Source organism: Ovis canadensis, chromosome 2 (genome assembly GCF_042477335.2).
Source record: "Ovis canadensis isolate MfBH-ARS-UI-01 breed Bighorn chromosome 2, ARS-UI_OviCan_v2, whole genome shotgun sequence".
NCBI lineage: Eukaryota > Metazoa > Chordata > Mammalia > Artiodactyla > Bovidae > Ovis > Ovis canadensis.
The window spans coordinates 36955132-36975842 of record NC_091246.1 but is presented as its reverse complement, the minus strand read 5'-3'; the positions used below and the strand labels follow the sequence as shown (position 1 = coordinate 36975842).

At 55.2% G+C, this 20711-nt stretch overlaps 4 protein-coding genes across 10 annotated transcripts; 2 read left to right on the top strand and 2 right to left on the bottom strand.

Annotated features, from left to right (window-relative positions):
• The first annotated feature begins 472 nt into the window (after nucleotides 1-472).
• Nucleotides 473-4051, top strand: GALT (galactose-1-phosphate uridylyltransferase). Of its 3 annotated transcripts, none has more exons than XM_069573934.1 (11): nucleotides 473-856; nucleotides 1132-1301; nucleotides 1574-1649; nucleotides 1740-1788; nucleotides 1913-2042; nucleotides 2196-2252; nucleotides 2411-2533; nucleotides 2811-2943; nucleotides 3046-3129; nucleotides 3442-3596; nucleotides 3879-4051. In XM_069573934.1, the coding sequence occupies exons 1-11, from the start codon at nucleotides 832-834 to the stop codon at nucleotides 3957-3959; spliced, it is 1083 nt and encodes a 360-aa protein (XP_069430035.1). In that variant the 5' UTR covers nucleotides 473-831; the 3' UTR covers nucleotides 3960-4051. The 3 variants fall into 3 exon arrangements, with proteins under 3 accessions (XP_069430035.1, XP_069430036.1, XP_069430037.1); XM_069573935.1 differs by having other exon boundaries at nucleotides 686-938; XM_069573936.1 differs by having other exon boundaries at nucleotides 686-960.
• A 1762-nt stretch (nucleotides 4052-5813) lies between these two features.
• Nucleotides 5814-15732, top strand: IL11RA (interleukin 11 receptor subunit alpha). 5 transcript variants are annotated; one of them, XM_069573930.1, is made up of 14 exons: nucleotides 6189-6697; nucleotides 7081-7196; nucleotides 9206-9305; nucleotides 9581-9641; nucleotides 10832-11001; nucleotides 11136-11250; nucleotides 11401-11433; nucleotides 11519-11685; nucleotides 12367-12530; nucleotides 13505-13646; nucleotides 14165-14284; nucleotides 14403-14499; nucleotides 14747-14829; nucleotides 15325-15732. In XM_069573930.1, the coding sequence occupies exons 3-14, from the start codon at nucleotides 9206-9208 to the stop codon at nucleotides 15339-15341; spliced, it is 1269 nt and encodes a 422-aa protein (XP_069430031.1). In that variant the 5' UTR covers nucleotides 6189-6697; nucleotides 7081-7196; the 3' UTR covers nucleotides 15342-15732. The 5 variants fall into 5 exon arrangements, with proteins under 5 accessions (XP_069430033.1, XP_069430030.1, XP_069430031.1 ...); XM_069573931.1 differs by having other exon boundaries at nucleotides 6271-6697; nucleotides 7081-7415; XM_069573932.1 differs by lacking the exons at nucleotides 6189-6697; nucleotides 7081-7196 and adding an exon at nucleotides 5814-6113.
• A 73-nt stretch (nucleotides 15733-15805) lies between these two features.
• On the bottom strand, nucleotides 15806-18729 carry CCL27 (C-C motif chemokine ligand 27). The gene is made up of 4 exons (XM_069573937.1): nucleotides 17133-18729; nucleotides 16446-16718; nucleotides 16176-16308; nucleotides 15806-15982 (listed from the first exon to the last, which is right to left on the bottom strand). The coding sequence occupies exons 2-4, from the start codon at nucleotides 16513-16515 to the stop codon at nucleotides 15886-15888; spliced, it is 300 nt and encodes a 99-aa protein (XP_069430038.1). The 5' UTR covers nucleotides 16516-16718; nucleotides 17133-18729; the 3' UTR covers nucleotides 15806-15885.
• A 72-nt stretch (nucleotides 18730-18801) lies between these two features.
• Nucleotides 18802-20520, bottom strand: LOC138432569 (uncharacterized). The gene is made up of 4 exons (XM_069573938.1): nucleotides 20447-20520; nucleotides 20107-20174; nucleotides 19802-19861; nucleotides 18802-19678 (listed from the first exon to the last, which is right to left on the bottom strand). The coding sequence occupies exons 2-4, from the start codon at nucleotides 20151-20153 to the stop codon at nucleotides 19522-19524; spliced, it is 264 nt and encodes an 87-aa protein (XP_069430039.1). The 5' UTR covers nucleotides 20154-20174; nucleotides 20447-20520; the 3' UTR covers nucleotides 18802-19521.
• Nucleotides 20521-20711: the final 191 nt, after the last annotated feature.

The window sequence follows — 20711 nt, the reverse complement described above, 5'->3', positions numbered from 1 at the left end:
TTGGAGCTACTGATAGTCCTGTCCTCCCCACAATTTCAGATTTCTTATATCCTTCTTACCCTGACCACTTCCTGTGCTTTGTGTGTGTCTGTATATATGACAGAGAGAATATGGTTAGTTAGCCCCCTTTCCCCAAGCCTGTTTCTGCTGCCTGGTGGGGCTAGCATATGGTTACAGTGAGGTACCCGCTACTCTAAGTAGTTCCTGAAGCCAGGGTTTAGGTGAAGCAGATCAAACCCCACAGCCCCATACCCCATCCCCTTGCTCTTCCTCCACCAGAGTCACTGAACAGGTAAGTGAGGTGATTGTGGATCCAGGGTTATACCCTTACCTATCCTAGAATATCAGCTCTGGGAGGGCTGAGACTATGGCTTGTGCACACAGGGACATCCTTTTGCGCCACATGGAGCCTAGGTTCCTGGCACGCGGTAGATGCTCAGTAGGTAAATATTTGCTGAATGAATGACCAAATGACTTAATGCAGCAAAGAAGTCTTTTAAGCATCCTGGAGCTGAGGGATCTGTAGTAAGCAGTTTCACAGAGGCTGTTTCAGGGTAGTTAGTGGCTTTGGCCCTAGAGTGGGATCATCAGAGTCGCCCCCTGTAGGGGTAGTCAGTCCTGAGCCCCGCCCCAGGTGGTAGGGCGGACCCTCGGGCTGTCACGTGCCGGCGGCTGTTCAATCATCGAGGCCGGGGCGGGGCCAGACAGACGAGGCAATGGGGGTGAAGTGAGCAAGCTCCAAGTTCCAGACGATACCTCCCCCTCGGTGGCCTCCAGTCGCGCCGCGGAGCGTGTCCTGAGCAGCGCCAGCAGGCGTTAGAGGCGGACGCCATGGCCACAACCTTCCGGGCAAGCGGTAACTGCCGGGCGGCCGGGACTCGCTGGGACGCGAAACTGAACCCTCCTCTTCCTTAGGAAGTTGTCGTCCCTGCCCGCAGGTCGGCGCGCCCACCGGTCCAGGCACGCGCGGCGAAGGGATACGCCGGTGTTGGGGCTGCAGGCTAATTGGCGCAGCTCCGGCCTTTAGCTCTTGAGCAGGGTGGGGCCAAGAGGGTGCATCCGAGCATGGGCCTTCTGCAGGGGAGAAGGGGGCGGAGAGCTTTGTGACTGATCTGGACTCTCTGCCGCCAGAGCATCAGCATATCCGCTACAACCCGCTACAAGATGAGTGGGTGCTGGTGTCAGCGCACCGCATGAAGCGTCCCTGGCAGGGGCAGGTAGAGCCCCCGCTTCCGACGACAGTACCCCGCCATGACCCCCACAACCCTCTCTGTCCGGGGGCCACACGGGCCAATGGAGAGGTCAGTCTTTAGATCCTACATCTGCAGGCTTGGCGGGGAGTGGGAGTAGGGGGAGTAGCTCCATCTCCTTTCCCTTACAGCTCCCCTTCACCCCACAAAGGAATGGACCCTAACCCTTCATCTCACAGGGGGAGTGGACCTGCTTCCGGGTCATATCCCACCAAGTCTTTTTGACCTCAGAGTGGCCTTCCCCACCTACTTATAACCTTGAGACCCACCAGATGACTGGTGGTATAGGCCAGCAAAGGCTTCTAGCCCATCCTTGTCTGTAGGTGAATCCTGACTATGAAGGCACCTTCCTGTTTGACAACGACTTCCCAGCTCTGCAGCCTGATGCCCCTAGTCCAGGTAACCTGGTTCTAGGTGCTGTTGGGGAGCAAAGAGGTTGTACCTTGGTGGGGGACTTCTGCTGCATAGAGTAATACCCCTTTATCTTAGGACCCAGTGATCACCCCCTTTTCCAAGCAGAGGCTGCTCGAGGAGTTTGGTAACAATGAATTTCTACTCTTACACCCTTCAACCTGGGGCCTGGACTGAATACTAGGATTGGGCCCTACCCCCAACACAGCAAGCCCTATACCTATGTCATCTCTCCTTCCTTCACCACCTAGTAAGGTCATGTGCTTCCACCCCTGGTCGGATGTGACACTGCCACTCATGTCGGTCCCCGAAATCCGAGCTGTCGTTGATGCTTGGGCCTCAGTCACAGAGGAACTGGGTGCCCAGTACCCTTGGGTGCAGGTCTGTGAAGTTGCCCCCTCTCTAGTAGAGAGGAAGGGAAGGGGTGGTACAATTTGGTTCTGGGAATTGGCACTTTTATTTCCATGGGCTGTGGTCGCGAGGGGTTGACTTGGTGTCTTTTTGGCTATAAAGCTCCCTACTCCTATCTCGTAGATCTTTGAAAACAAAGGAGCCATGATGGGCTGTTCTAACCCCCATCCCCACTGCCAGGTAAGAGTGTGAGGGGCTCCCATAGATATCTGGGCTGAGTCCAACCCAGCATTGTGGGGTGGGGACCTGGAGTAAGGGAAGGGCCAGAGGAAGTATGCTACTGATGTAGAGGCTCAGGGGGTGAAGGATCTGCCTGCTCTTCTACTGCCCCTTGACAGGTGTGGGCCAGCAGCTTCCTGCCAGATGTTGCCCAGCGTGAGGAGCGATGTCAGCGGGCCTATCAGAGTCAGCATGGAGAGCCCCTGCTCGTGGAGTATGGCCGCCAGGAGCTGCTCAGGAAGGTGGGAGAAAGCCAAATCTTGTGTCCCTAAGAAGCCCCTAGCCTCACCCCAGAAGGAGAGGTGTGTGAAGAAGGGTAGAAGGGAAGTAGCAGAGAGACTTGCTAGGAGGACACAGCAATAAGCTAAAAGAAAGATAATGAAGGCTTAGACTAGGGTGATAGTGATAGAGGTGGTGAAAAGCCATCAGTTTCTTCATAGGTGTTTTGGTCTTCCCTTACCTATTTGCTGGTCTCCTCACACCCACCTTGATGACATCATTTCCATTGGGTTGGCCTAGGAACGTCTGGTCCTAACTAGTGAACACTGGTTAGTGCTGGTCCCCTTCTGGGCAGTGTGGCCCTTCCAGACACTACTGCTGCCCCGTCGGCATGTGCGGCGGCTGCCTGAGCTGACTCCCGCTGAGCGTGACGGTGAGTCTCCCAGCTGAGCCCCTGGGGCCAGGTTTTGGCTGGGGATGGCTCTGGTGGGGACAGCATCTGCACCCCAGACTGAGAGTCAGGCTCTGATTCCAGATCTGTCCTCCATCATGAAGAAGCTCTTGACCAAGTATGACAACCTATTTGAGACATCCTTCCCCTACTCCATGGGCTGGCACGGTGAGGCTTCCAGAGCATCCATATCTATCCCCAACGCCATTTCTGGGCTCCTGGGTCCCAGCTTAGTGGACTGAAACTCCCAGCAGGCCTTGGAACACTTGCTGGGGAAGCATTCAGAGCAGATAAGCCGGAACTGAGGGTGGAGACGCAAACTTAGTGAAACTGTGTCTCCCAGTGCACTTTCTGGTGCCTTGTCTCTCTGGCAGAGAATGCTGGGAGATGTAGTTTTCAGGTACCTGCTACGGTTTGGGGAGCTAGGCTGAAGAACTAAGAAAGGACCTTTCCTAATCATCTCTGCCTTCTTTCTGTCAGGGGCTCCCACAGGATCAGAGGCTGGAGCCAACTGGGACCACTGGCAGCTACATGCTCATTATTACCCTCCACTCTTGCGCTCTGCTACAGTTCGGAAGTTCATGGTTGGCTATGAAATGCTTGCCCAGGCCCAGAGGGACCTCACCCCGGAGCAGGTCAGGATTTGGAACACTCTGGATCCTTGGGTCCCCTTTTCTCTCCTGTTTCCTCAAGGGATCGCAACAATCATGACCCTAAAACCCCCCATAACTTGGGTATTCCTGGGGACTCCAGAGCTGCTCAACTGCTTCATCTCTGGCTATTCCAGCAGTCCTTCTCACCAACCTCCCTGTCCCACACACCCTCCCCAGTGTCTAGTGTCTTCTCGCACATCTGAACTCCATACCCCATTCTGGGCAAACATTACTCTCCCTAATTATCCCCTTTCCCCCTTCCAGGCTGCAGAGAGACTAAGGGCACTTCCTGAGGTTCATTACCGCCTGGGGCAGAAGGACAGGGAGACAGCAGCCATCGCCTGACCACGCTGACCACAGGGCCTTCTGCCTGAGAAACCAGGGCTTAGAATTTGGGCAGATGTGGGATCAATAAAACTATGCTTCTCAAACTTTAATCACATATTCTAATGCCAGAGGAGTGTGAACTCTGATCCCTGGGGGTCTGGGGTTAAAGGCTGAAGGCATAGCTCCAGCCACAACTTTCTTTGTCAACTTTTTTGCTTGCTCAGTTGTGTCCGACTCTTTGCGACCCTTTGGACTGTAACCCGCCAGGTTCCTCTGTCCATGGAATTTTCCAAGCAGGAATACTGGAGTGAGTTGCCATTTCCTCCTCCAAGTGGACCTTCCCGACCCAGGGATTGAACCTGTGACTCCAAGAGATGTGCAAAAATTTAAGAGTGCGACCTCCCCACCTCTCCTTTGCCCCAAATCTCTGAACAAAATTAATACTCAATGTCATATGTGGCTTAGAGTCTTTTACTCCTAGGGTAACAAGGCAGCCCAGTTTAAAATTGTTTTAGAATCCTTTGTTCTTATCTTTGGCTGAGGCTTTGGGAAAACCAGAGCCTCCCTTGCACCATCCCTAGGGTGTCAACTCACCACGCCTGGGACTGAGGGTTTGGTGGGCATCAGGCGAGGAGGATCCTAGTCCCAGTGGTCAGTGGCCAGACACTGGGCCGCTGGCCAGAACCCTGGCTTTGTGAGTGGCTGCATCTTGGCTCTGCTCCAGCCCACAGAGGCTGAATGGGCGGGCAGGGAACGTGTACGTGGCTTTTTGTCCTTGGCCTTTCCAGACTCCCACATGCAGCATGTATGCATAGTGTCTGCACACCTCTGTTGCCCCTGTGCCCCAGTCATTGCAGAGGACGGAAGATAGCCCTGGCAGGGCAGGGCTGCCAGAGTTAGGAGCCCTGAGGCCTGGAAAGAGGGCATGATATGCAGAGTGACCCTCGGTCCAGCCACGCTTCTCTGGACCTGTTTCCCTGGCAAGACTGTAACTGCGGGAATAACAAGTCATACAACCCAGGAGATGTGATGCACCTAGGGTCTTCCAAACATTTAGGTGAAGTCAGGAGCTTGTGAGTGATACAGGAATGGCCAGAACACTTTTTGTCTCCTTTCTTTCCAAGGGAATTAAGACTCTTGGAGGGGGAATCACATCAGGCAGGACTGTAATACCCTGACCCAGGATAACGTTTGCTGCCTTCCAGCCCCGGGTCCTGTCTTCCTAGAGACCCTGGAGGGGAAGGGTCAACTTGGAGTGTTGCCCTGTTTTGAAGAAACTCAGCGACTTCACTTTCACTTTTCACTTTCATGCACTGGAGAAGGACATGGCAGGCCACTCAAGTGTTCTTGCCTGGAGAATCCCAGGGACGGGGGAGCCTGGTGGGCTGCCGTCTATGGGGTTGCACAGAGTCGGACACGACTGAAGCGTCTTAGTAGCAGCAGCAGCAGCAGCAGCAGACAAATGTGGCACACATTTTTCTTGAGCCCCCATTGACTGGGGAATGGAACCCTAGATGGATGGCTAGTTTCTTAAGACATACATTCCTACTACACACACACACACAGACACACACACACATTTGATCCTACACCTTTGAATGGCCTGCATTTTGGAGTCATCCGAGGAGTTTTAAACAGTACTGATTTAATTGGAGTGTGGCTTGGCGGTTATAAAACCACGATGTCCAGTGACGTTTGAGACCCACTGCCTTAACAGCAGTCCACCTCCTTGTCTTATCTGGAGTCAGGGGCACCTTCAGCTTCCCCGGTCACCTGCCCAGTAGCTCCTAAGCCACAAAACCTGAAGCTTTGTTTGCGGACAGCTGGGAGGGGGGAGGGGCCTGGGAGCTTCAGGTCCCGCGGTCCCAGGAGGAGGGGCTTTCGGGGCCCGGACCCAGGAACCCAGCTCCACGCTCTGTCCCCCGGCGGCAGCCTCCTCAGTCCCGGACGGGACAGGAAGTGTCCGGCCGAGGTGGGGGTGGAGGTGATTGGCAGTTGGAGGCTCCAATGGGCCGAGACCCCCCCTATTTCACCCTGCTCCTTCCATTGGCGCCTGGGCGGAGCCGCCCCCACGGCGGGGCCCCAGGCCGGGAGGGAGTCGAGGCCGGGGCAGAGGGCGAGGGCGAGGGCGAGGGCGAGGGCGGAGGGCGCTGGCGGCGGCGGCCGCGGAAGGTGAGGCCTGATGGGGCCGCGGGTGAACTGGCGGGAACTTCGCCAGGAGAGGGCGGGGCAGGGGGGTGTGGGATTGAGCGACTGACGGACTGTCAGTGTGCCTGTGTGTGTGTGTGTGTGTGTGTGTGTGTGTGTGTGTGCGCGCGCGCGCGCCTGTGAGACTGCCAAGGCTGTGTGTGACGCTGTCAGTGTGCGAGACTTCACAACAGTGTCGCTTGGTGCAACTGTCGGCTAGTATGCCTGCGGGTGTCGCTGTGCTTGCGGCTGAGTCTGCATGTGGCTGTGCGGGTGTGCGATTCCGTGTGCGTGTGTCTGTCAATGTGCAGTGTAGGGGCAGGGACTGGGTCAAACGTTTGTGCGGGTGAGACGGTCCGTGAGCACAGCGGGGCAACTGTGTTTTGGGAAGGTCTCTGCGGGATCTGAGATCGTGTCTGCCAGCGTGAGAGTGCGTGGCTGGGTTTGTGTGTGCTCAGGTGTGACTTCAGCCGTGGCAGAGTAAGAATGAGACTTGCACTCCACGTGTGTCCTGTGTCCTGACTGTTAGACTGCGTGGAGCTGGGTTTGCATCTTGAGGACCCACTTAGGTAGGTAGCCGATGACACTGACCTTTCTACTCAGTGGCCTGCATGGACGGACCCATCTCAACACACTTGGCTTCCCCTTCTTTTAGTGCTCCTGTCACTGGCCCTTTGATCCTTATTTTCTGTTTCCTTGGCTGACTCAGTTTTCTATATATCTTTTTCTCTCCCTATTACTTTCTTCCTAGCTGATGACACTGACCTTTCTACTCAGTGGCCTGCATGGACGGACCCATCTCAACACACTTGGCTTCCCCTTCTTTTAGTACTCCTGTCACTGGCCCCTTGACCCTTATTTTCTGTTTCCCTGGCTGACTCAGTTTTCTATATGTCTTTTTCTCTCCCTAATCCTTTTTTTCCTAGAGCTCATACTCTGTGTCTTTTCATAGTTTCATCTCTCCAGGGATCTCTGCTAAGAGCCCCTTGGAAGAAGAAGCTTAAACCATGATGAGGAGTTGCTCACAGGGGGTGCTGTGACCCGCATCCCAGGGGCGGAGTGCTAAGTGTATGTGTGACTGTGCAAGGAAGACTTCGGTGTCTGTGTCTTTGTGCGTGTCTGGGTATTTGTAAATGTACATGTCTCAGTGTATCGGTGTAACTGTGAGTGGCTATATCTAAGAGTGTGTGTCTGATGGTAAGTGTGGGTCTTGTTAGTCTGGCACCAGGGACCAAAGGCATTTCCTGGTACTGGGGCCTGAAGAGGAGAGGAGGGAGGTAGGAGGAGGTGAGAAATGGCTGGAACGTCCAGGGGAGGAGGAAGCTGGACTCTTTGGCTTTTCTTTATATCCCTCAACATGGGGCCTCTCTTCCCCTTAAAACACAGCCAGCTGTACCCTAAGGAAATATTTGCTGGGAAGTTAATATGAAAAGAGTGGAAGCAAAAGTGTGTGTCTGCTTTTTCATTTGACTGGGTCCACGTGTGTTCAGGGGAGTGTCTTTGTTGATGGTGCCTAGGGAATCCCCCCTTGAGTGTGCCTGTGTTTGGCTGTGTGAGAACACAGGGAACCTCTCACTGACAGGGACAGAGCAGCCCTCCTTCCTTTCTCTCTGGCTGTGCCTGGCTGTGCCTGTGGCTTCCTTTCCAGACTTGGGGGAGGCCTCTTCCCTTCCCAGGGCCTTGGGTGAGAGAGGGTGGGAGGGGAGGCGGGAGGAGGGGGAGGGGGCCTGGCTAGGGGCCTGCGGAGCTGCGGGGGCGCAGAGGGGCGGGGGCAGGGAAGGGGAAGGAGGGGACGATTCTGGGGTCGCAGAACTGAGTGGAGCTGAGACGGTACTGTAGCTGGTGGGAGGAAGTCCTGGAGGCCATGGACAGTCAGCCACTGGGATCACCGAGGTAGGGCAGGGCTGAGCTGGGTAAATGTGGCTGGGGGGCTGGGGTGAGCCACTGGACACACTCGGACAGACACAGAGACACATAGAGCTCCCTGCTCAGTTCTGTGGGTCGGGGCGATTTGGACTCTCCCTCTTCTAGAGCCCTTGCCTGGGGCCCTTTCCCCATCTGCCCCTTCTCCTGCCCCAGTTCCCACCTCCCCACTGCCTTCCTCCTCCTGTTTTCTCCCAGCCTGAATCCCTTTCTTGTAGCACCCCAATCCCCGACACATACACAGTTGATTATGTTTTCAGCCTTTGTGAGATCCTGCTGCCCTAGCCCAGCCCCCACCGCCTCCCAGTCCTGATCTCTTGCATCTCTGGCCCCGTGGCCCCCACCCAGCCTCCTGTTCCCCCGGGCTCCTAGCTCCTCTCAGCCTCCTCTCCCCTCCCGCCACCCTGTCTCCATCTGCTGGCTCCTCGCCCACCCCAGCCTCTGGCAGCAGCCCGGGCATCTGGATCTGCTTAACTCTGCAGCCTCAGCCTGCACCCTAGCCCTGTCCAGCCTCCCAGGCTCGAGACCAACAAGATTCCAGAGTCAGGCTCAGAGGAGCGGCCCAAATAGCCAGAGCAAGGGGCCAGGCTTGGCAGCCAGGGCAGGGCTAGGCCTCATGGCAGGGGAGCAGGGTGGGCTCAGACCCACCCTTGACAATCCCCGCCCCAGGGTGACAAGGGCGGCCACAGGTCAGTCAGAGGCAGCAGCTGTCCCTGGGCCAGGTGGGGATGGACACGAAATTCCCAACAGCTGGATTGGAGGAGTTAATGGGAGTGATGGAGCCTGAGCCAGCACTTGGTGCCAGGGGTGGGCGCCAAGGGTGGTGCGGGGGGAGGGGGGGATGGCGGTGCTGGCAGAGGCTGTTGCCTCGGGGTTTTGTTCTGGGCCCTAAGCCCATGGCTGAGAAGGAGGGTATGATGGTGTGTGATGGTGTGTGTGTGTGTGTGTGTGTGTGTGTGTGTGTACTCACACACAGCACTAGGTGTATGGTGGAAAGGGGACCTTACATCAGATCCTCCAGTGATGTCTGATAGCCTTACCCCACATGGATCCTCTTTTCCTCCTAGAAAGCCCCAGTTTGGAAGAGGAGGAGGCAGGCTTTAGCCTCCTGTCTTGGGCGTGGGGTACCGCTGACCTTGCCTTTCTTCTCGCAGATGAGCAGCAGCTGCTCAGGGCTGAGCAGGGTCCTGGTGGCCGTGGCTGCAGCCCTGGTGTCTGCCTCCTCTCCCTGCCCCCAGGCCTGGGGCCCCCCAGGTGAGAAGAGTCCTGCTCTATGACCCCCAACTCTGATTTGTGATGCCACCAGCACTGTGGCCCCTTCTCAGGCCTGCCCTGTGACCCTCCCAACCGCTGACATCCAACCTGGCAACATTCCCTCTCCACCCTGCCCTTTGAGCTCTGTCTCCAGATTATAACATGATGCACTCGGGTCTTAAAAGTCCACCCCTTATCCTGTCACTCTCACAAAGTGTGGGGTAGGATGGGAGAGAGGGAAAGGAAGAGCCTCTTCTCAGAAGTGCCTTCCACAGGGGTCCAGTATGGGCAGCCTGGCAGGGCCCTGACGCTGTGTTGCCCTGGAGTGACTGTTGGGTAAGTGCTCCATCGGACTGTTGGGTTGATGGAACCCTCTCATGATGCTTTCTTGACTTTGCCCAGTCCTCAGACCCCTCCCATCCTTGCCCCTTGTATCTGTAACCTTCACCTCTCTGTCCTAACCCTCAAACCATCCTTATTCAACTGAACCTTCAACCTACATGTACTGAGTGCCTGCTAATTGCCTGGTCTCTTCTAGCTAGACCTGGGATACAGCAGTGCACAAGCCAGGCAAGATGCCAGGTAGTAATACCTGCAGGGCAGGAAATCAAAAGGGAGTGATGTGGAAGAGGAGAACTGAATGATCACTTTTTATTGGTCATCAGGGAAGGCTTCTCTGAGGAGGTGATATATATATATTTTATTTGGTTGCACTGGGTCTTAGTTGTGGCATGTGGGATCTAATTCCCTGATGAGGGATCAAACTTGGGGGAATGTGGAGTCTTAGATACTGGACCATTAGGGGAATCCATGAGGAGGTGATACTGATGCTGATTTCTGAAAGTAAAGTGAAAGTGAAGTTGCTCAGTCATGTCCGACTCTTTGTGACCCCATAGACTGTAGCCTACCAGGCTTCTCTGTCCATGGGATTTTCCAGGCAATAGTACTGGAGTGGATTGCCATTTTACCTTCTCCAGGTGATCTTCCCAACCCAGGGCTCGAACCCGGGTCTCCTGCATTGTAGACAGACACTTTACCCTCTGAGCCACCAGGGAAGTCAAGGTTATGGTATAAGCAGCATTCCTGACAGAGAGAACAGCTAGTGCAAAGCCCTGAAGTGGGAGTGAGTTCCATACTTTTTAAAAAAATCACAGTTTTAAACTTTATTTACTTTTGGCCATGCCCTGGCTTGCAGAATCTTAGTTTCCCGACCAGGGATCGAACCTGGGCCCTCAGCAGTGGAAGCACAGAGTTCTAACCACTGGACCACTAGGGAATTCCTGAGCTCCATAGTCTTGAACTGAAAGAAGCATAACCTAACTGAAGTCCAGTGGTGGAAGGGGAGAGAGGGAGGTGATGAAGAAAAAAAGTAAGGTGAGGGCTAGATCACCAGGGGCTTTGTAAGCCAGCAAACAGAGTTTGAATTTTACCACAAGCACACCAAGAAGCCAGGGGAGAGCTATGGCGTGGTCTGACTCATACTTTGACTCTTCCTTCCATCTATCATCATCTCATCTCACCTTCAGGACTCCAGTGTCCTGGTTTCGGGACGGGGAGACAAGGCTGCTCCAGGGACCTGCCTCTGGGCTAGGGCCCGAACTGGTCCTGGCCCGGGCAGAAAGCACTGACGAGGGCACCTATACCTGCCGGACCCTGGACGGTGCACTTGGGGGCATGGTGACCCTGCGGCTAGGCTGTGAGTTGGGGAGGAGTGTTGTGGGGGGGTGATGAGAAGTGGGGCTCCTGAGGGACTGCAGGCCCAGAGGAAGCCCTCTGGGATGGGGAGGGCCTGGGGGCTTCTCACTCTCCAGCTGTGCCCTCTGCCTCTAGACCCCCCGGCCCGCCCCGTTGTTTCCTGCCGGGCTGCTGACTATGAGAACTTCTCCTGCACTTGGAGTCCCAGCCAGGTTAGCGGTTTACCCACCCGCTACCTCACCTCCTACAGGTGTGTCCAGCATCGGCTGCGTATGCCTATATGTTTGGGTGTATAGCAAAACGTGGGTGTGAGAGTAGGCGGGAAGGTACTGAAGGAGGCCTGAGAGAGAGGGAGGACTCTCCTTTCCTTCCTGACCTCAGATGACTTCTTCCCTGCCAGGAAGAAGACTGTGCCGGGAGCTGATGGCCAAAGGTAGGACGTGAGGGGGAAGCTGGGGGCTCCAGCTGGATCCCACAGCGAGCATTTCCAGAGTTCAAGACTACATCCTTCCTTCTAGGATGAGTCCATCCTCAGGGCCCTGGCCATGCTTACAGGAGCCCCCTGGGGCGGCCCGCTGTATAGTCCATGGGGCAGAGTTCTGGAGCCAGTATCGGATCAATGTGACTGAAGTGAACCCCCTGGGGGCCAGCACCCGCCTGCTGGATGTAAGCTTGCAGAGCATCTGTGAGTACCCAGTCCTAGAGGTCTCCCCAGATCCCTACCACAGAGACCCCAGAGACCCCAGAGTATAGATACCATCGTAATTCATAACCCTCCTCCCGCTGAGCTCCCACACAGTTCCCTCCCAGCACAGGTCCATTTCAGCACACAAATGGCCCCCAGGGAGACTTCGGCAGAATCCAAAGAGATCAGAACCCTAGGAGGCAGGGTTACTTCAGCTTCTAGAGGTTATTGCCACCACCCCCTTCCCTTTCAAGTCCTTCCTGGCTGCCCAACCCCAGTGCTGCCTCTCTGCTTCCAGGCCCGGTGCTGAAGGCAGCTCCATCTCGCATCCTCCCTGCCCAGTGGAAAGCCCTCTCTGGCTTCCTCTTGACCTGTGTGTAGGAGGGGATCACGAAGGCTCTGGCTGGAATTTAGGTCAACTCATCTTCCTTGGAGGGAAAACAGATCACTCTTTAACTCACTCAACAAACATTTCAAAAATCCATCCTCAGATAACAGGGATTACAGATCCTGAGCCTAAGGGATGATCAAGCCTAAGATTTCCCCAAGTTCCTCAGCAGTGCCTCCTCTCTGGGACTTTTAGGCACACACCTGCCTTCCCTCGGGAGGCGATGAGGGAAGGATGAGCACCTCTCTTGTGCCCTGACTTTGTGTCACCCCTCCCCCTTCACCTGCCCTCAGTGCGCCCTGACCCGCCCCAGGGGCTGCGGGTAGAGTCGGTGCCTGGCTATCCTCGCCGCCTGCGTGCTAACTGGATGTACCCTGCCTCCTGGCCCCGCCAGCCCCACTTCCTGCTCAAGTTCCGGCTGCAGTACCGTCCAGCACAGCATCCAGCCTGGTCTACGGTGAGGCCTTGGAGTGCACCCTGGTCTGGGGCTGTGGGTCCTGTCTCTAGTTTCCTGTTGCTGGTGTTCTGCAAGACCAGATCTGGGAGGTTAATGATGCCCCGTGGGCTCCCCGCCTACAGAGCACTCTCCCTAGGCCAGGCCTTGTCACGGGGACTGCGCCTCCTCCCTCCGCCCTCCAGGGCTATAACTGATGTCAGCCCATCTGTGGGTAGATAGCAGTGACTTTTTAAAAATAACTTTTCTAGGAAAGGGAGGGCCTTTCACCCAGAGGCACAGACACTGATATACTCATGTGTGAATAAAGGTGAATTCCCACCTCTGGAGGTGGCAGAGATTGGCTAGCATCAGGCCCGGGGAGCTGCTGCCTCAGATAATAACCAATATTTACTGTCTGTCAAGCACCTTGCTTCACATTTACTATCTCCTTTAGGTGTACACCAGGACTTCCCTGGTGACTCAGATGGTAAAGCTTCTGTCTACAATGCAGGAGACCTGGGTTCAATCCCTGGGTCAGGAAGATTCCCTGGAGAAGGAAATGGCAACCCACTCCAGTACTCTTGCCTAGAAAATCCCATGGACGGAGGAGCCTGGTGCAGGCTACTGTCCATGGGTCACAAAGAGTCAGACGCGACTGAGTGACTTCACCTCTATTGTACAAATAGAGAAACTGAGGCACAGAGAGAGGCCCAAAGTGACTCAGTAAGTGGTACAGCAAAGATCTGAACCCAGGCAGTCAGTCTGAAATCACAGCCAATCTATAGAGCTATGCACTTTTATCTTGTGAACGCTAGGTGTAGACCTAACACCACCAGCCACCCTATATGAGGCTCAGAAGGCCGCATCAGACTGACAGGGACTGGACTGGGAGGAAAGGGTGCTTTTTGCACACTGAGGCTGGAGCGGGGTGGGAGGGCAGGAAGGCTCTGTGCTTATGACTGGATAACCTGCCAGGGAACTCTCTGCACTCCCAGGTGGAGCCAGCTGGATTGGAGGAGGTGATCACCGATGCTGTGGCTGGGCTGCCCCACGTAGTGCGGGTCAGTGCCCGGGACTTTCTGGACGCTGGCACCTGGAGCTCCTGGAGCCCCGAGGCCTGGGGGACTCCAAGCACTGGTGAGAGAGCCTAAGGAAAGGGCAGAGGCCAAGCCTATCTATCTGCAGGGATTAGCTGGCCACATTGCACTTGCGGCCCCAGGCTTCAGCTGTACTGCCTGCAGCCCTGCCCTAACTTAAGCCCCGCCCTAGCTTTGACCCTGTCTCTCAGCTTCCCTGGTGGCTCAGAGGTTAAAGCCTATGCCTGCAATGCAGGGGTTCGATCCCTGGGTCGGGAAGATCCCCTGGAGAAGGAAATAGCAACCCACTCCAGTATTCTTGCCTGGAGAATCCCATGGGTGGAGGAGCCTGGTGGGCTACAGTCCACGGGGTCGCAAAGAGTCGGACATGACTGAGTGACTTCACTTTCACTCAGCCTTTACCCCTGCTTACTTACCGAAAGCTGGCTCTGCCCCTTCGAGCTCTGCCTCCTAGGCGCCGCAGAGTCCAACCCCAGCCCTGGCCTCCCTGGCACCTGGCAGGCTTGGGCCTCTGTCCCCACCCCTCATGGACAGTTCTCAGGTCTCATCTCCCTCCAGAGCCCCTACCGAAGGAGATATCAGTCGGGGACCAGCAACATACACAGACAGAGGAAGAACCTCAGGCAGACAGCCCTGCTCCCCCAAGGCCGTCCCTTCTACCCGACCCACAGCCACTTGGTGAGCTTGAGCAGATGGGCAAAGGTGGGAGAGAATGACAAAGCCCCAGGGAAAAGGGGACACCGAGTCTGGTCAGGCAGCCTTGCTCTTGTGGCTGACATCTGACCCTCTGCCTCAGACCACAGAGACCCCCTGGAACAGGTGGCTGTGCTGGCATCTTTGGGAATCTTCTCTTTCCTGGGACTGGTGGCTGGGGCCCTGGCACTGGGGCTCTGGTAAGTGACTGGCCCCTTAGCCTCTGATCCCACACAGATGCTCTGATACCCACAGACCACACCCATTCCTACTCCTCATGACCCCAATCCCAGCATATCTGATTCTGGAGCCATTCCTCCTCCCTCTTCCACGCCCAACTTCACGATTCTACTCTTTCCTCTCTTAACCCTTCACTAATAAAACCTTTTTGGAAGAGTCTGAGATGCCCCACATTGTTAGGGAGACAACTTCTTTTTTGTGCTGTAGGCTAAGGTTGAGACCAGTTGAGAAGGATGGACCCCAAAAATCTGGGCTCTTGGCCCCAATGATTTCAGTGGACAAGCTTCCAGGTGAGTGTGACATCTGGGAGGTTTGGACTTGGGAAATGTGTGACCTCATTTTGACTGTATGGATTAAGAGCCACATGCCTTAATCCTCATAAGGGTTTTGGGAATCAAAGGTGGGTCTCCTCATTCTTATGACTTCTGGACTCAGAGATGGGCCTTTCATTCTTGAGTCCCTGAGCTTAGAGTTGGGTCTCTTCTGTCTTTTGTAGGATGCTGGGGCTCCTAGATGGGACTCCTTCATTTTCAGGGTATTATGCTCAGAGCTGGATGTCCATCTTTATTCTTGGGGTATCTGGATCCCCTCCCCTATTCTTGATGTGCCTGGGCCCAGAGCTAGATCCACTTCCTCATCCCCAGGGTGTTGGGGCTTACACAAAAGTGGCTGCCCTATTCATTCTTGGAGTGTTGGGCTCATAACTGGGTCCCCTCCCTCACTCTTAGGGAATCTGGGACAAGATCTAGGCCTACCATCTCCCTTGATTTTCCTCTTTCTTGTAGGAGTCCCAAACCTGTAGAGGACCTTGGAGGCCTTCAGCTGATTCCATCCAATGCTGGTGTGGATGGATGGACAGATGGAACCCAGGCAGGACAGCAGATTCCCATGGAGGCGGGTTCTCAGCTGGAAGTTCTGTTTGGAGCCCATTTCTATGAGACTCTGTGTTCCCAACTTGCCAGTTGAAAGGTTCCTGGACCTCTGACTTCATCCCAGAGCTGGAGGTCTACCTGAAGAATGTGTGCAGATGTGTATGGCTGTGTGTGTCCAAGTGTATGTGAGGCAGGGGACATGTGTTCTCTGCATGTATGTATATAGGTACCTGGGGAGTGTGTGTGGGTCTTATGCTCTTGGCTTTGCCCCTGGAGGGAGTTGTGAGGGTGTGAATAAAGAGAATGAGGAGGTTCTGTCTATTGACATGTCTCACAGCTCCAGATTCAGGACTCACAGGAGAGTGCATCAAACTTAGAGACCACAGTCAGAGACTATTGTGCATCGCTGCTTTATTACTTTGGCTACTGGGGGCCCCAGCCCATTTTCCCCATGAGCTCCAAACTCTGGTTGGGCTAAGTTCCCTGGAGCCTCTTCCCTTGGCGCTCAATCCACCGAATCAGGCTGCGGTTCTGGGGGTGGATGCAGACCCTGCGTTGAGACAGGTGAAGCCTGGGAAAGGAAAGGTTCAAAGATACGGTCATAACTGGGGGGATGAGGGTGAGACCCAGGAGTTAGAGGCAAAGGCCAGATGAAAACCTGAGTTGGCATCAGAATTAGCAATTGGGATGGGGTTGAAATCAGCATCTGGGGTTGGGACTGAGGTCAGAGTCAGGGACAAATCAGGGGCGGAGTCAAAGCTCACACGAAGGCTTGGAGGTGACAGTCTCCGTCAGCTTCTTGAAGTTCCACTCGGATGACCCTCCTCAGTAGCTTGTTTGGAAGTGGCTGTCGGTAGAGCTGAGTACAGCATGCAGTGCTGAGTGCCAGTGGGAATGCTAGGGGAACAGGACCATGTGTTCAGAGGGCTTCTGACCCCAAACTCCATCAGAAGGTTGGAGGCTGGGCTTCCTGGGCCCCTCTCCCTCCATCCCATTCACCCAAACCCGGGCCTTCTAGACCCCGACTCACTCACCTCCTCCAGGGTCTGGGCTCAGGAACAACAGGAGCAGCAGGAGGCTGCTGGTGGGTGAGGGCCCCTTCATGATGCTCAGCCTGGATAATTCCTTCTCTCTCCTCCTCCCCTACCTTTTATCTGGGTGCCTTTTATACCTGGGGCACCAGGTGAGTCAGCCGCAGGTGAAGATGTATTGCTCATCTTGTGACATTCCTGGGCTCTAATTACCACAGACCCCTCCTTTTTTAGGACTGCCGTTTTCCATGGGCTCCTAAGTCCTGGGCAGAGAAGCTGGGGAGATGGGTTATGCACGTGGGGGCTGATGGTACAGTAAGGGGGGCAGAGGATCCACAGTGGCATCCAATGAGGACATTCACCCTCATACCTGTAGTTACACGTTCACAGTCACACCTCAGTCACTGGATCAACCTCACATGGTCAGACAACCCCAGACAGAATCATATAGCTCCAGTTATACTCAAAGTTGCACTCCCACACAGTTGTTTTTTCACAATCATCCCGCCACACAATCACACTAGCACAGCCAAATTCTGATGGGGGCACTGTGGGTAGGGTGGGAGCACAGGGCAGGCTGGCATCAGCTTGCTTTCCTTTTCCCCTCCCTGTTTTCTGTCCTAGCCTGCTTATCAGCAGACATTGATTGGAATGGGTCCCAAAAACCTTTTGGCTGAGTCGTCGTCTCACCTGGGCTAGTCACATTCAGAGTGAGAAGCTGGGAGAAGTCCCTTTTGGGTGGTAATGCGGTGCCTTGGGGATAACGGAGGTGGGGGTTGCTTTCCCAGGAAGATGAGACAGAGGAAGGATGAGGTAGATAAAAGCGCACATGCGGGAAGATCAAAGTTCTTTGGTGCCAGGTTGCTGCTGTCAAACAGATAAAAGACCCAAGAAATCTTACCTTCCTGTTTTTGCCAAGTCCTGTTCCAGAGGTGCCAGCCTCCTACCAGCAGGGGCCTGGGGCTTCCAGTCCTTGGCTTCTTGAGACATCAGATTCCAGAGCTCAATTATCTCTCCTTTATTCTATTCAAATTCCTGTTTCTCTCTATTGTTGGCCTGGAAGATGCCCCCCACCCACCCCACGCCACCACACACACACACAACCAACCCTTACACCCTTTGCATCCCATACTCTTGCTGAAACCCCAAGCTCCCATCTCCTTCCTGTCCCTTCTCTTTTAATCCTGTATCCAGCCCTTACCTCCTCTTCCCCTTAATCCCTCTACCCCAATGCAAAGCTATGCCTCCTCTTCCTCCTCCTGTCCTTTCCAAGAAGCTGGGACCAGCAAAGGGTGGGGGCAAGCTGCTAAGTTTAGTGCCTTGAAGAATTTCCCACTCTGTGTCTGGAGATTTCAACCCTCCTGTCCTGCTCTCTATGTGAAATGTAACCTGAGTCATAACTCAATAATCCAGCCCTTATCAGGTTGTTTCAAGGATGCCGTCTGCAACCTTGTGCTCTGTGACCAGCTACCTACCCTCTATGGGGCAGGCCTACTCTTGGGACAGGGACTCACACTTCCCTGGGCATCTTCCTGCTGCACCAATCAGAAGGGACCATCAGTTCCCAGAATAGGGACTAATTCCCTCCCAGGCTGAACGACTTGAGCTTCTCCTCATGCTCCTGTCCAGGTTAAGGCTCAGAGGTCCTTCCCTGGAGTCTGTCTTGTGGATATTCAGGAAGTCTGAGTATCCTGAGGATTCTGAGGTTTAGGTCCAGGGTTGGACCAGGGTGCTCCACTTTGGTCAGGGTTCTTGATGCAGACATTGTGAGGAAATGCCTCAAGAGCCTACACGTCCATTTTTGAGGGTGGCCACAACCCAGAGGTCACTCATCTTGGAATTTCTAATACCAGAGGCCTTACAGTCTTTTACCCACCCTCCAGTCTGGACTTGTGCCCCAGAGCTTGGTGCAGCCACTAAGGCACCATCATCTTGTCACAAATCTTCATCAGCTGGCTGTCTGTCACACACCGTGTAGTCTTTCCCAGACCAGTCAGTCCAGAGGGCTTGGAAGGAAGAAACCAAGTCTTCCAGATATGTACCCATCTCTCCCCTCTGGCTTCTCCAAAGACAGGGCCAGCTATAGCCTGCTATGGCAGGGTTGGCCCCAGGCTAAAAGCCAGCTCTGCCCTCACTCAGAAACTGAGCTTTCTCTTTAGCTTAATTCTTGGTGCCCTCCCTGATGCTGGGGCGAGTCCCTAATTGAAAGCAGGTCCCCTAGGAGTCCCTGACCCTTCATCGCTTTAGGAACTAGTGGATTTCAGGCCAACTAGATGACAAGACAGACAAGGAAGGTAGGGAGCAGGGGCCACTAGGTTCTCCTAGGGAGGTAACATGTGGGGGACTGATGCCAAGAATCTTTGTACTTCATTTATTTATTTATTGGCTGTGCCACACTGGCATGCAGGATCTTAGTTTCCCAACCTGGGATGGAACCTGTGCTCCCTATGGTGGGAGTACACAATCTTAACCACTGGACCATCAGGGAATTCCCTGATGTCAATTATCTTTAAACTTGGGATCAGACTGGAGGAGCCAGTAGCTGGGGTGTTAACTGTAGGAAAGACCTTCAACAGTTCTAAGTCATTCCCCTATGGCAGGCTGACAGTACAGCTTCTATGAATCTTTCCCTCCTCTCACAGCCTACTTCCTACAACTATGGACTTGAAAAATATTTTAGATCCTCTCCCAGGAGAAGATTCTTCAGACACTTGGCAAAGTCCTGTCTAGGAGGAAGGTGGCAGCAGAGAGCTGGGGTTGTGAGACTTTAGGGATGCGGGGATCAGGTTGGGAGGAGGACCAGGTCAGGATTATTCAGTTCCCTCCAGACAAGACACTCAGAGTGATGAGTGTGTGTGTGGCGGGGTGAGGGATTAGGTGGTGGAAGGCAGTCATTGATAGTAAGGGGAGGTTGATTCTGATGAGGGACCCTTAGGAGTAATGGGAGCCTGTACACGGAGGGGCACTCTATCAGGGAGAGAGGCCCTGTCAGTAAGGAAACACCCGGCGTGGAGAGGGGCTCCCAGCCCGAATGGCGGCAGCGGCGGCAGAGTCAGCAGGGCAGCACGGTGGCTCGGGTTTAAATCTTTAATGCACCGGCTGGCTGAGCAGTGGCGGCAGGGGTGCGGCGGGGGAGGCTGCGGCCGGAGCGTTGGGGAGCAGTGCCCAGGCCGTTTGACAGACAGCTCATCAGGCCCCGCAGAGGCTCCAGCTTCTGCTCCCGAGGGTGCGCCGAGCTGTGGGGCGACCCGACACTGGCATGAGATGGGGCGGGGGCTCCCAGCTTCCCCCCGATCGGCTCTCCCGGAGTGAGCTTCGCCCATTCCCCGGGCAGGTCCGCGGTATCGCAGCCCCCTCACCTCCGCTCCCTTCGCCACATGCGCAGCCAGGGGAAAAAGTAGAAGCAGCCCCAGTAGATCCTGCAAAGAGAAGGTAGAGCCGGGCGGGGCGGAGTGGGGCTGACCCCACAGACTCCGCCCCTTGGACGCCTGGCTCCTCTCTTGGAAGGCTTCGCCCCGCCCCTAGAGGCGGTTCTCGATAGCCCACGCCCCTAAGAGGCCCCACCCCTCCCGCTTCTCCCGCCCCCAAAGAACACGCGCCCTCCCAACCCCCCAACCCCGGAGCGGCTTAGGTTCCTCCTCCGCAGAACCCCGCCTCCACTCACTCCTCCTCCGCCTCCAGCGCCACCTCGTATCTCCTCAATCCCGACATGTCCTGGGTTCCGAACGTCTCCTGGGGAGCGGCATGATTGGATCAAGAATTCCCCAACCCCAGGTCCCCTTCTCTGTCATTCTGTGGACAAGACTGACTTGTTCTCGGGTAATATGAGACAGGTGCCCTGGGAAGACTCGGGACGGGGCTGAAGATCTGGGAAGCACTAGACATTAAGGGATTGGGAGGTCGGTCACCTCGGGGGCATGGGGCATTTAGGTAGATAGGGCTTGGAGGTCATAGGGCCGGGATATTTGGGGCCCCGGGTGAGGATTTTCGGGGGATAGGGTCACCTGCAGGGGGGCTGAGGGGTCGGCGCAGCCTAAACGCCCACCCTCCCTGGCTCCACCCCGGAAGCAGACCTTTACGTTACGTCACAGTGACAGCGTCACGCTCTAGGGGTGGGGCTTACCTATTACCCGGAAGGGGCGGAGCCATAGCATCTCTTCGGGGGAGGCGGAGACCAGATGTCACACTAGGAGGTGGAGCCAGAGCCTATGTCTAAAGCTGGGAGGGGGTGGTGTGGGGAGAGTCGGTATTTATTATTAAGGTGCAGGG

Bases quoted from the DNA above. Each gene is read 5' to 3' on its own strand.
- LOC138432569 (XM_069573938.1), bottom strand. From the start codon at position 20,153: ATGTCGGGATTGAGGAGATACGAGGTGGCGCTGGAGGCGGAGGAGGA. The intron at 19,862-20,106 runs GTGAGTGGAGGC...TTCTCTTTGCAG, and splicing joins GCGCTGGAGGCGGAGGAGGA to GATCTACTGGGGCTGCTTCT. The intron at 19,679-19,801 runs GTGAGGGGGCTG...GTCGCCCCACAG, and splicing joins ATGTGGCGAAGGGAGCGGAG to CTCGGCGCACCCTCGGGAGC.
- IL11RA (XM_069573932.1), top strand. From the start codon at position 5,949: ATGGGCCGAGACCCCCCCTATTTCACCCTGCTCCTTCCATTGGCGCCT. The intron at 6,114-9,205 runs GTGAGGCCTGAT...TTCTTCTCGCAG, and splicing joins GGCGGCGGCGGCCGCGGAAG to ATGAGCAGCAGCTGCTCAGG. The intron at 9,306-9,580 runs GTGAGAAGAGTC...TGCCTTCCACAG, and splicing joins CCAGGCCTGGGGCCCCCCAG to GGGTCCAGTATGGGCAGCCT.
- GALT (XM_069573934.1), top strand. From the start codon at position 832: ATGGCCACAACCTTCCGGGCAAGCG. The intron at 2,043-2,195 runs GTCTGTGAAGTT...CCTATCTCGTAG, and splicing joins CCCAGTACCCTTGGGTGCAG to ATCTTTGAAAACAAAGGAGC. The intron at 2,253-2,410 runs GTAAGAGTGTGA...GCCCCTTGACAG, and splicing joins ACCCCCATCCCCACTGCCAG to GTGTGGGCCAGCAGCTTCCT.
- CCL27 (XM_069573937.1), bottom strand. From the start codon at position 16,515: ATGAAGGGGCCCTCACCCACCAGCAGCCTCCTGCTGCTCCTGTTGTTC. The intron at 16,309-16,445 runs GTGAGTGAGTCG...CTGTTCCCCTAG, and splicing joins GAGCCCAGACCCTGGAGGAG to CATTCCCACTGGCACTCAGC. The intron at 15,983-16,175 runs GTGAGCTTTGAC...TTCCTTTCCCAG, and splicing joins TGTCACCTCCAAGCCTTCGT to GCTTCACCTGTCTCAACGCA.